Below are 13821 nucleotides of genomic sequence, written 5' to 3' on the forward strand. Positions count from 1 at the left end.
TCTTCCATTTAATCTCATTAATGCAGTCTGTTAAGACTACACTTTTGCAACAGCACAGGTGTAACTGTGAATAAGTAGGATAGTAGGAAGAATATTGTTCTGCTCCCAGGAGTCTTATTTATTTACAACAAAATGTGTGATATTCAACCCAGAATAAAAACTGATGCAATTGGTGAGTTGAAATATTTTTCTTCTTCACTTCCTTAACAATATGAGGTATTCCAATGAAGAATAAATAGGGAAATACTAATCATGCTGTACCAAATCTATCCTTGAGACAACTGCACTTGGAGTTTTACTAAACATTAATTCTTCCTACTGTGTTAAAAGATGGCAGATTAAATTGCTAAGTAGACAGTTGGAAAGTATAACATTTTTCAGACAGCAACAGATGCAAATCCAAGAATACCTCCAGCTGATTTGACTGCTTTTCAAAAGATGGGGCAACGATTTTAAATAAAAATGTGCAAAAGTGAAAATCCATAGTGATGATCAAAAATATGAACAAATTTTAAAAGCTCTAAGAAGGAATAGCAGAAGGATTTCAGAGTCATTTCAGACTGAAATCGCTTCTATTAGTTGTTTGTTATTGCCTATATGTCTCTGTCATTTTGCCTTGTAGGACTTATATTGTGCCTAAGGTATGGGGGAAGGTATTGTAAGGAAAGTGATCCAGGAAAGTGGATGGGAAATTATTCCACTGACTGTGATGGCAGTTACATGAAGTCCCAGACAATGCAAGTTAGATCCTCTTTTTTTGCTGCACTGCTATAATTCTACTTGAGTGTGTTGAATTACTCCAAATTTACCTAGTGCAACTCAGAACCAAAATCCTTACCAGCAAAAACACATTTCCCTATCCATTCTTTCTCTTGGGCAGCCAGATTGATGATTTTCTGTCTTAAAAGGAAAAAGGAAAAAAAAAAAAAAGCCAAACAAGAAAAAAAAAAACTTAACTCCCATTTTTAAGAAGGCTTTTGCTACAGAATCATGTTCATTAACAAAAATTGTTATTATTAAAATTATTATGTATTCTTCCTTCTCAACTTTTCCTTGAGCATTACAGTTAGCTGTTTTGGCAAGAAGCTTTAAGCTATAAAACATTTTAAAAAGCTACATTAATTAGTGGTTTATCAGACTGCAAATATACAATATATTTAGCTTACTAAAATGCTTTGGGTTTTTAAGTTGCATCATGCCATGTGGTTCACCAAAGTATTGTTAATAAAAGTATATGATTGTAATAGTCAAATCAGCTAAAATTTTCCTGAAGATGTCTTACATAAGGCAGTCAGAAAACAGTATAATTAAGCATTTTTAATTGTAATGGACAAATAGCTTTCCAGAGATTCTAGGAATGAGAAACATTCCACAAAATAGGTGTGGAGGATCAAGGTTGGGGGGCGGAAGGCAGGGATGTTGACAAGAATTTTACTTCTCAATATGCAAAATAACCCTTTGTACTCCCGCTTTACACCATTCACACACCTTTGTTTACAGTCCACACTGTGTAGTGCTTGATATTCTGTGTGCAGGACTCCTGAAAGTCCTTTGGCTTTTCTGTAATTAAATGTATATGTCCAGATGACTCAGTGTATATGTTTCTTCGCTGATTAGTGCTGGGCTACCTTTTGTGCTTAATTTTCAGTATTAGATAAAAGAAAACTGCCAGGACTACATTTCCAGAAATTTAACTATTGTGACATTTGCTTGCTACAATAGGTGATACAACTATAAAAATTCATACTGGGGATGTAGTATTGGGGGAAAATTAGGGATATGATCAGTTAATGTAATTAAATGTTTAAACAATCTTGCAGGCATGCATATTCAAATAAATATAAAAAGAGGTGTTTTGCTGGTAACAGTGATGTGGTATACGCAGTCAGTTACATTAGTCTGACAAATAAGATATTGGGCTATTGATAAAGCAAAAGAAATTGATAAAGAAAAAGTAACATTATTTTATTTTGTATATGATTTCCACAGCAGAATATTTACCATATGAAACATATCATTGTTACACATCATTGTTAGGTGTGATTTTTTTTTTCTATATCTTCTCTATAACATAATATGTGTAGAAGAGAGAGAAAAGTTGGAAAATAATGTTTTTCAGAGTTTACAAAAGCCATTAGTAACCACCAAGTATGCTTTAACATTGTCTTTAAGTCATTTTAAGTCACATTTTCATAACTTGTGAAGTAAAATGCCACTTTGGGGTACAGTATCCTGAGAGGTAATGTTTAAGGTAGCTGTAACAATGGTTACAAAAGAAAATAAAATTTGTTTTTTAAATATACATACAGGATACAAAATTATTAGACTTTTTATGTATGCTACCAGATGGAGTGATTTCTGGACATTGAAGTGCTTTTTTGTTCCAACTAAGGCTGACATTTTACAAATGGCTTTTTCCTACAAAATCTTTAAAATGGCACTAATTATTCCTGTTGGGTCTGTATTAGGTTTGGACTTTTTCAAATCTCAACCTCCCTTCTTTCCTTTTCCAATATTTTGTTTATAAAAGTAGAACATGCTGAAAATCAGTATGGATTTCCACAGAAATGGAAGAATATAAAACATAAATATCCAGTTATTTGAATCGTGAGCTCACTTACTTATATGAAGGTAAAGTACTTTTCTGTTCTAAGTATCACTTAGTAATTTTTCTATGATATTTTTAATGGTATTTATTTCTAGCAGTATATAACTTACTAGTTTTCAGAAGTAAAGATTTAGATTGTTTGATTCTTCTTATCTTATATGTTTCCAAAAGGAGAAAGCATTTTAAATTCTCTGAGTATTTCATAATTTGCAGACAACTTTTGCATGAAGTATAGATAGTGAAAAAAATAAATATTTGAGAGGTGGGACAATAGAAGAAGGTTCTGACCCAGTTGTTACTTTCTCTGAAGCTGCATTCTGTGTAGGTCCAGCATCTCTATCTGGTGTGTATCCACAGATGGAACAAACTTCCTAAATCCTTAATCATTCACAGTGCACTGTAATATTGAACTACTAACACCCATCCCACATGATGCTGCTGTTTCTTATAGCTGTCCATCCCAGGTGCTGATGCAGCTTTTCTTCCCTTTATCAGAGCAAGTGCTTGAGAAGCAGTTCAGAAAATAAACAGTTGTAGAACACTTAAATAGGATTATACTTAAAGCCTCCAGTTATACAGAGACTGGCTTCAGGCTCCTTTTAGTGTCAACTGAGTCATGAATACTCAAATGGCTGAGCATCAGCTGGTTCTGTGTGGAGACCTGAATTGTGCAACGGTCCTCATTTCCCTTGATGATTTTGCATGGCATCAAATTCTGGGTCTGAATGTTACTGGAAGTACAGGAAACTAGGGACATTAGGAAAAAAACCCCATGCAGTTAGGGGGAGAGGAAGGGGAGGATGTGAGGATCGTCAGTGTACTGCAGCTGCAGTCCCGTAGCAAAGAGCTGGAGAAGAGGGTGCTGCCACAGACAGAGCTAAAAATAAGGACTACATCTTCCTTCCACTCCAAGGTGAAGTAAGTTTTAAGTTCATTTCCATCCCACTCCACCAAGTAGTAATGCAGGCTGCATGTGAGGAAAGATAAGGTCATATGTGGTCCCACAGCCTTGAAGACAGTTCTTCAGAGCCTGTTCCTGCAATATCTTTCTTTGTGCTACTAGGCTTTGTAACTGTACAGCAGTGATCTATGCATATCTAACATACAGAATTCCCACTGAGGTGCTGAGTACTGTATGACAATTTGAGGATATTTATCATGCTATCTGGGCTTTTCACTTGCAAAACTCATTAGTCCATTTATCTAGAAGAGGGGAAAAAAAATACCTATGGATTATTCTCTATCAGGAAACAGTAATTGAGAAACACTGGGCACATTCTGTGTAGCTTTCTAAGTAAAGAAAAGTAAGGAGGGAAAATAATTTCTCCTGCTAAATGCCTGCTGTATTGTAAACCATTTAAGTGAAACATCCACAAATTATGACAAACAGGTTGGCAGAATAAATACTAAGTGTACTTCTCATAGGAAAGAACTTTGCGTGTGCAACATATTTTCTCTATAGGCTGTTATTTTTTGAGCAAGTGCACATTTACTGTGTAGAGAATGACGTAGAAAACATGGTCGTCACTGCTCAAATAGCCATCCTGACCAGCTTATATAAACACTAGCTAAAGCTGCTAGAGATTATTTGCAGAACATTGGATCTGATGAGCTCAAATATAAGATAGCTTGGGTAGTATAATATTTGGGATTACCATAATAATCTCTTTAGGGAAAGTGTGCAGTATCAGCAGAACCATTGCTTGAGTCTTTGAGGGAAGTAGAAACTGTACAGTAATAATTCTGCATTTATTATACACTTAAATCTTTCCCTGTGAATAAGGCAAGTTCCCGAGCTCTTTATGGTGCCCAGGATAAAGCTTTAAGAATTTAATTAAATATCACTCTTTGAACTCACCTACAGAGTCCAAATCATCTGTTTGGCAACCTGTCTTTGTTTAGTGGTAACTTGTTTTACTGTAGCACCATCCTTTGAAGCTACACACATAACTTCTATGCATATGATTTACTAGGGAAAAAAGTTCATAGATTAATATAGAGAAGTCCACGTTGAGTGGCAATGAAAATGCTTCTGTACAGATTTACAGAGTGCTAGGTGAGTTGTCAGATTTTACTGATCCTTTGACCCTTTCTGAGCTCTCTGAGGACAGCCTTTCAGGGGTCAAGCTTTGAGCCATAGCTTCCAACAAGGGAGCTGATTTTCATTGTTTCACATCTGGACACTGGACTGTACTTCTCTGTGTTAGCCATCATTTCCCTGCAGAGGATACAGGCAGTTCTGCTTCTCTTCTGCTGCCTTCCCTGCCCTGAACCATCCCACTAAAGTCCAGGACAGCCTTAGACACTTGTGCTTCTTATGCACTTCAACTACTCTTTTTTGTCCAAAATAAAGAAACAAACAGGTAGCAATTTCTGTGCCTTTGGCATCTTCCTAACCTTTTGGTGTTTCATTGACTGTTGGGCTGCCATTCTTGGCAAAAAAAGCTGCACAGCTTTTATTTGGAGTCCAGGAAACAGCATGACCACCACTGTCTTGTAATAACCCCATGGAAATCCACATATTCTGTTAATTTCCAAATGTTTTTAACTCATTAAAATCATCACTTCTGCAGAAAAAAAGAAGACTGGTAATCCAAAATAAGTATGTATCAATTATCTCACAACATCATGTCACTGCTCTTAAGACGTTTATGGTTCTCTTGCTCACAACTACCTTTGCTCCACAGAGAATAATCCAACCTTGCAAATCTTGCAGGTTTTCTAATTTATTAGCATAATGAAATTCAGCTCTGAGCAATTATCCTTAACCTGTTTTAAGCTCGAAGCCCTTTGCTCCTATCTAAGGTGCAATAAAAAAGCTAGTGGTCCAAAAGCATTTCTTTTTAAAAGTATGTATCCCTTGGTCTAATAAAAGATACTACATCTATCTGAAAATCTCATCTCATCTATATCCTTGGACCATCATAAGCATAGCAACATTTTACTATTCATAAATTGTAAAATAACACTGCTAGATCCATCATAGTTACACTCAGGAAAGGAAAGAAAGTGCATTTGAACAAAAACTTTTTTTTTCTTATTCCTGTTTTTGGGAAAAGGTTGTTCTACTGTGCTCAATTTTTTTCCTATAATTTCACCTTTTCTACTGAACATAAAGGCAAGTAATCTGTGCAGATCATTCTTTCCAGACTTGTTCCAGAATTAATATGTAACAATTAGAAACAAAAAGATCAGATAATATGAGCAGTTTGGAGATTACCTTTAGCTCTGCAGCATCCATAATCATTTGAACTCATATTACTTCATCTGTCTATATCAAAGCATTTGACAGTGGTTTGTAAATATTATTATGGCCATGACACAGGTACAAAAAGTCTTCCAAAGTATGTATCTACAGTGCAGATATAAACATATTTCATTCATCTGCAAAACCTGCAAAAAAGCTAATATATAGCATGTAATTTTGAAACTACAGGCATTGTCATGCATATTTCTAAGGTTTGACCTTACCTTTGCTTTTAAAAAATAAATTTTCAATGCACAGAATAAGGAAGTACATGGTAACTACATAAAGACTGTTTTTTTCATTAAAAAAAACCCTGAGTTTTTAAAAGGCTGTTTTCCAATATCTTTAAAATAATCATGCAATAAAGGGCAGAGTTGATCTGTAAGAAAAGTTGATGTACAATTGTCATGGTTTAACCCCAGCCAGCAACTAAGCACCACGCAGCCGCTCACTCACTCCTCCCCCCCCACCCCCCGCCCCAGTGGGATGGGGGAGAAAATTGGGAAAAAGAAATAAAACTCATGGGTTGAGATAAGAACGATTTAATAGAGCAGAAAAGAAGAAATTATAATGATAATGATAACACTAATAAAATGACAACAGTAGTAATAAAAGGATTGGAATGTCCAAATGATGCACAGGGCAATTGCTCACCACCCGCCGACGGACACCCTGCCAGTCCTCAAGCGGCCATTCCCTGCCCCCCCACTTCCCAGTTCCTAAACTAGATGGGACGTCCCATGGTATGGAATACACCGTTGGCCACTTTGGGTCAGGTGCCCTGGCTGTGTCCTGTGCCAACTTCTTGTGCCCTGGCTGGGCATGAGAAGCTGAAAAATCCTTGACTATAGTCTAAACACTACTGAGCAACAACTGAAAACATCAGTGTGTTATCAACATTCTTCTCATACTGAACTCAAAACACAACACCGCACCAGCTACTAGGAAGACAGTTAACTCTATACCAGCTGAAACCAGGACAACAATTCAGTGCTTTCCTTTTTGTTTTTTTCCCCCACTGGAAAATCCTAAAAGAGGAAGGGGAACAGAAAAGTTATCACCAAAAAACCTTCCAAGTGACATTGATTATAAAATAAAAAAACTTCAACTAAGAGTTTGAGACCATGAAAGAAATCAGACCTGACTATTGCATGGATTTATGGAAAAACAATCTTTTCAGCAGTAATCTGTCACTCTTCTATTTCGAGCAATGATCTATGACTTTTCTCAATATCCAAATTCCAGGAGTACCACTTACCTTGAAATTCATGACAAGTTTTTACAGATCATGTGCAGATCAAATTTACTGTGTATGCCCAGTGAGACATATAGATACAAAAAAACTTCTGCTTCTGAGGAATTGGTATGTCTCTGTACATGAGCTGCAGGACTGGCATATTTGGGAATCATCAGCCTTACTCCATGTGCAGAGAGGTCCGGACCTCACTGTGTAGCTCTAACAAAGTCCAGGGTCCAGACTCACAGTCAGAGCTGTGTGTATCACTGTGTGAAAATGCTAAGATTTTATGAAGACGTTATTTTCCTGGGTGAATTCCATTATATCTGCTTACTCTAATGGCTTATTTGGGGTATGGCTGACAGCAAACGTATCTACAGACACATTAATTAACATTAGCTAGCATTAATTACCTTGCTGAGATATTGCTAACTATGTAGCTCTCACTTCATGACGTATGACAGAGGCTGAAAACATAGCTAGTATCCTCAGCTGTATATTTTCAGATTATTAAATACAAATGCAAAGCACCTGAAGTCTTGCTGTGAAGCCACAGAATATCTAACCTAATGTCAAAGGGGATACCAAAATCTAGCTGGCAGCCTAACTTATAGTGGAAACTTCTATTGACGGTAATGTGCAAGGAAAAAAGCCTGTCTTACTCAGAGGTCAGGATAAAAAAAAGCAGAGTTGGCAACTAGATAAAAATGCTGAATATAATTAATTTGAAATCACTTAGGGATACAAACATGAAAGTGAACTGGGCCAATCTACCAGCATTTTTCAAAGAACTCCAGCTTAAGGACGATGGGAATTCTTGGAAGGTGAAGGAGCTGCTTTTTTTGCTATTCGTTCTCTGATTAGCCTTGATGTTTCCAAGTGCAATCCCTCCTGGATCAACAAATTAGAGAGAGGACTTCTTCAAAGTTCATGCCCAGCATACTTTAGCACCCTCTTTTGATCAAGAACTAAATATTGAAAGCTTGAGTCTTTTTTCCTCTTGGAACCAAAGCTACAAATCTGGGAGATTATAGTCCTGTCTCTCCTGAAGGAAGTTCCTCAGATGTTAAACTGAGATTATATAAAATGTGAACTTTGCTTTTTTCTTGTTACATGACATATACATGTGAGTGGCAGTCCTCACAAATACACAACGGACACATTAGCTGCCTTGTTGACTCTTATCTTTGTTTCAAGAGGAATTAAACAAATTAGCTGCATATCTCCTTCCAGGTTTATTCCTAATTTCATTAATATAACAATTCTTGAAACCTGATTATTGCCCTACTTTTAGGATAATGAATTTTTTGCCCGTGAGTAAATTTTTTGCTGGTAAAAAAAAAAAAAAGAGAGAAAAAAAGCAGATGGGTGTACTTGTTTATTTCTCTTGGGGCAGCATTTGAGAAAACCAGCTAAGGCCTGGTTTGAAGACAGTTTTTAAGTGCATATTTGTTTTTACCCAAGTGTTCATTTCAAATGTGTAAGATGATTTTGTATTTGCTTCCTTAATAGCATTTCACCCTTCTTCCTGTTGTCTGGAGAGAATGAATTAGGTTCCAGGTGGTAAACCCAGCATCTGTAGGTTATTATTACTAGTCATGTAGAATTAATTAATTAATTTCCATTGCGGCATTCTAATTTGTAGGGTGCCATATAAAACCAGAGGCAGTTCCCAGCCCCAAAGAACTTTAAACTTAAGTATAAAATAAGAGATGAATACCTCAGAGAGGTGAGATGACCCTGTGGTACTGATGAGAGAAGCTACAGTTGCTGATAAGGATCAATCACAATTCAGAATGTATCCAAACATTATAAATGTTTCGTTAGACATCAGGGTGATGGTGGTTTTGCAGGCTTTTATCAAGTGATACATCTCAAGACAGGATGAAAACTGAATGCGCTTGTTGAAAAATGGGATAAATGGACAGCTGAGACCTGTGTTATTGCTTGAAAAGAGACAGGAGCCATTATTCTTATTCACATTATTAAGGTTGATGGGTAAGAAGGCAAGTAGAAGGACTTTAAAAGTGGAGATAAGTAGTTTAGCTCTTAGTCCTTCCTCATATTTACTACACTGGGAGAAAACAAGCTCTATTTCTGTGCTGCTGAAAGTTATCATTGCGGCAACTCCACTGTTATTAGTTCATTCCATTTTTGCCTCAATATTTAGGAAGTGGTACTGAATCAATGCCTTTTATACTTGTAAGGAATTCAGAAGCAAGCTGCTTATTTTATAATAGCTATAAAGAGATGTAGGATATACAGGTCCCTGAACTGTTTGTTGGTCTAAGAGGAAAAGGGAAGAAGAAAAACAACATAAAATTATAGGCACCTGAACAAAGATACAACGTGAAAAAGGTGTAGTAGCCTCTGACAATCATTAAATCTGCAAAAGAAACCTGGTACACTGGGTGTTAATTACAGTAATTCAAGAGGTTTCTGGGAATACAGTGGCTTCTTTTTCATCTGGCCTGTACAATTAATGGCTCAAGTTTTCTGTTACGAATCCTTAAATTGTTTTGCTGTCTTATGAACAAAAAGAAATGCCTAGGAGACAGTGGCAGAGTCTACTTTTCCAAACTTCTTCAAATGCCTTCTGTGTCCTAAAGTTGCTGCCTTTTCTGTGAACGCTCTAAGGAGCCATGGTAGCAATTTCCTAGACATCCTGTATTTACTAATTTATAGAATGGTTAGTTTTGAATAAGTGTTTAAATTAACTGCTGAGTCGCAAGTCTAAAGTATTTATTTCATATTAATTGAAACCCAGAGCCTTAACATTTACTAACCTGGTCCACAAATATTTACCATGAATGCAGTGCTTATAATTGCAAGTCATGCATGGAATTTTTGATTGCTCACAGTAATGAGTACTGTGCTAAATGCAGTGAGTGTCACAGGATCAATTCTTCTGTTTCTGTTCCTATCACAGTTACAAAATGTATATGCAAGTCACATTAAAAGTACCTTCAGATTGTTTTGGGTTTTTTTTTCTTCCTTTGTCTTGTCTTTTCCTGAAGATGTCCTCATAGTCCCACTGTAGTTCCTGCCTCTGACATTGACATATGTCTTTGAGACTTGTCAACATAAAGCAGCATGTGGCCCCAGACCTGAGCCTTGCTTCCTCCATGTGACTCAAGCAAAGACCCGTGAGCAATTAGTCAAACTACCCTCTCAAACAGCAGTACCTGGAGGTGCATGTTTAAATGTTTTCATTATCTCAATGAGGATAAGACATAGGAATTTTTGGGTAGGATCAACCTACCCAAAATTGCCAAGAACTGCAGATGCTTTTCTGTAAGGAATTGCTGCCTCTTTTATGCATCTATCATGCCAGGATGGCTAATGTGTATTAGTTTCTTAAGAAGGGAAAGAAACTAGCACCACCTACTTCATGAAAACAAAATGGGTTACAGAAGCTAACACAAAAATTGTGGATGACATAGAAAATTTTATATCTAGATATGAACTTTCTTAAGTACAGAGACAGGCAAGATTTTGGTTCTGGGTCATCTCCATCGAGCATATGTTAACAACAAGTTGCTCTTTCCTACAATAGGATTACTTCTACCCATCCTGGATTGGTAGCAGTTTAAAAACTGGTTTGCTTGTCTAAGCCTTGCCTAAAAATGTGCTTGATCAGAGACAGCATCTCAGGAAACTGAGCTTACAGTGGGAAACGAAAGTCTCTTTAGCCATCCATGAACATCCTTCTTCCCTGGTTCCTATGGGATATGGTGTCCCAAGGGAATAGTTACTTAACTTTCCAGAGAAGAGGACCTGCTAGCATTCACCTTGTGGAGTTTACCTTGGTATGCCTCAACCCTGAGTAGAGGGCTAGGGGAGTAGGAGATGCAGTGCAGCTTCTAGTGGCAAATGTGGTGGCTCTGCAGGACACGGTTCTGAGTTTTGATTGTTTAACCACGTGGTGATAGGATGGTAACTCTTAGGAAACTCTTGGTTTCTGCTAAGACTGATGAATGATAACCATATGTAGAAACGGGGCAAAATCCAGACTATACCATTATATTGTCACAGCATCCACTGTACAAGCGTGCTTAGTGCTTAGCATACAATGTGCAGTCATTTTTAAGTACAGTTTTTTCCAGCATTTATAACCTTTTTGACTGCCCACAGGTTTGAAATGGGATGCTCTCCTTAGGATGAGCATCTGGACAATAATCTTGTTTCCCTGTCTCCCAGTCCTTTGGAGTTGAATGTCTCCAGTTAAAGTACTAACACTGAGCAATCCTTATGCTCAGGGTAGCCCTACTACACAATCTCTCAGCTTTGCTACCCAAGGATTTGATGAGTGACTTGTGTTGCAGAGAACTGCTGCTATTGTTGCCCTGGTCATGGAAGAAGGACATCTACCAGGAGTACTGATCCTTAACAAGTATAATGCTACTTCCAAGTAGCAGGAGAATTGCAGGGCGGCATGCATCCCACATAGGAAAACAAATGAAAGGGAAAGAAAATAGGTTTTCCATTTCTTCTCAATGCATCTGACTAGAATAAAGGCACAGTCCTTCCATACATTTCAGAGTATGAGCTCCTACAACATCATCAAAGGAAACACACACAGGATTCAAAGCAGTTGAGGGAAGCAAAGAACTGTGTTAGCAGAAAAAAACATGGAAGGTAGAGAAATATGTTTTCCTTCTCTGAATTAAATGACAATTATGTTTGTAAAAGGATCTGAAACATATCCATATTCAAACATCCACATTCAAAACTATTTTCAGATAGTACCTGACTCTCCCAGCACACAGCCACTGGCTACTTAAACTCAGTCTGTGGGCCTTGCCTGATCATGACCTGGTGCTGAAAAAAATAGCTTGAAGTGAAGAAGTTAAGCAATCATTTGCAAGCCCATCTCTGCTAGTGGGGCTGGTAACTTTGTGTTTTAAAGTCATAATCTGAAGGATGTGAAAAATTCATCACCTCTACTGCTTTGAAAAATGCATTACAATATACCATGTAATTCTACCTTGGCAAAATGAAAAGCCATGAATATTTGAAATGTGTAAGCAAGAACAATCTAGATAATTATTTAGGACCTCTAATGACTGTCATTACCAATAAAGATGATGAAACTAACAAGTAAAAACAAAAAAAGAAGAATATGAGGAAAAAACTTCTAATTGTGAGATATCTTAAATTGTTGAAGAGTTTTGTGGGGTATGGTAGAAACTACATAACGTGAAGCAATTAAAATTTGCCAAATCAAAGCATTCAGGAACACACAGTATAATACAAAGCAGTTTTATATTGTTAGGGGGCTGAACAGGTTATCTGCTGTCTAGATCTAGTTTTTAAGATGTTCTTTTGAGAAAGAAAGACATTAAATAGAATTACATACTCAAAATATTTGTCTTGTTTTCTTTTCAGCACAAATTGAAGTGATACCATGCAAAATTTGTGGTGATAAGTCCTCTGGAATACACTATGGAGTCATCACATGTGAAGGCTGCAAGGTATGAGATTTTAATACAGCATAGTCATCAGCATCTGCATTAGCCTCAGGCATCTGTGTACAATAATATACTCTTAGAGGCTTTCAAGCAAGTGGTGCCAAGGGCTGTAAAGCCTGCTGCTGATATAGATGGGTTTCATGCCTAATTTTACGAGTTGCTTTCCTTTTCATCAAATAGTCTTTAGAGTTATCTCCTCATTTGAAACATGAATTAATCACATCTGATGAAGTGTAAGTGCTGATAAAGAGGCTGGCAACTGTAACTCACACCTGTTCTACCTTAAATCAGCTTGAGAGATGGATTTCTTATCTTGTTTCCTATACAATCTGTGTAACATTAAAAGTTGGCATGGTATCTCAGTTCAACATCTCAAAAGCTTACAGGTGTCAGTTTGGTCCTGTTTTATCCCCTTTGTGTTCTCTGCAGGCCAAATTGTAATCTCCAAAAGAAAAAATGCCTTACATTATGAGCAGTGTAAAAGAATCCTTTGTCTTCTTCCTAATTGCTGGGAATTGGAGGTTAAAAAAAAAAAGGGGGGGGGGGGGGGGGGGTGAGCAAAACCCCCTTCCATGCTGCTTAGTTATATTAACATATTATCCCAAGCATTAGTTCAAATAACACAAATCAGACCCCAAGCCAAGAGAAGAAAGGCTTCAGTTTTCAACCCTAAAAATATTCTGTGATTTTATTATCTAAGGAATTATATCATTACTCATGGAAAACCAGAATTTTGTACTACATGTTGGTATTTCAGCTTTGAATGTAAATGTGAAATTGCAAAGATGGAGAAGCAGCTCCTCTGATTTCTTCTGTGTGGAAACACACAAACTGGTGCATTTGAAAGTGGGCACATATTTGTAGAGTGAAATGGCAAGTCTGTATTTACTTAATGCTTTACAAAATTTTAGAACATCTGAAAAATCTGACAATTTGGTGGCACCCATTCCCAAAAGAAAGTTTTTGATGCCAACACATTGAGAAGCAATATATTGTCAAAGATCAGATTTCTTTCAGAAGCGTTAACAACTGTAATTGGAACAACCCGCAGTGTGTCATTGTCCTGTTGTGACACTGGACTAGAAATAAGCATCTTCTTATGATGATCACATGAAACAGGATTAGACTAATTGATCTGATACTTCAAAATTGGTGCAAAAGCTACAGGAGAAAAATGCTTTAAGCAGAAAAGCAGCATCTTGTCTCGGTATTCAGTGCCCACAGAGCAGTTAGGGGTATAGTCTCCTGTAGATGTGAT

General features: G+C 37.0%; 1 protein-coding gene across 3 annotated transcripts in view; it reads left to right on the forward strand.

The window, feature by feature from the left end:
- Nucleotides 1-13821, forward strand: part of RORB (RAR related orphan receptor B) — a 137880-nt gene that overhangs the window by 88734 nt on the left and 35325 nt on the right. For 2 of the 3 annotated variants that reach the window (XM_049795490.1, XM_049795492.1), the window contains exons 1-2: nucleotides 66-172; nucleotides 12481-12566. In XM_049795490.1, the coding sequence (XP_049651447.1) occupies nucleotides 133-172; nucleotides 12481-12566 (126 nt within the window). In that variant the 5' untranslated portion in view covers nucleotides 66-132. Of the gene's footprint in view, nucleotides 1-65; nucleotides 173-12480; nucleotides 12567-13821 lie in introns of those variants that run through there. The other variant, XM_049795491.1, reaches the window with a different exon arrangement.

This window comes from Accipiter gentilis, chromosome Z, assembly GCF_929443795.1.
Source record: "Accipiter gentilis chromosome Z, bAccGen1.1, whole genome shotgun sequence".
Lineage (NCBI taxonomy): Eukaryota > Metazoa > Chordata > Aves > Accipitriformes > Accipitridae > Astur > Astur gentilis.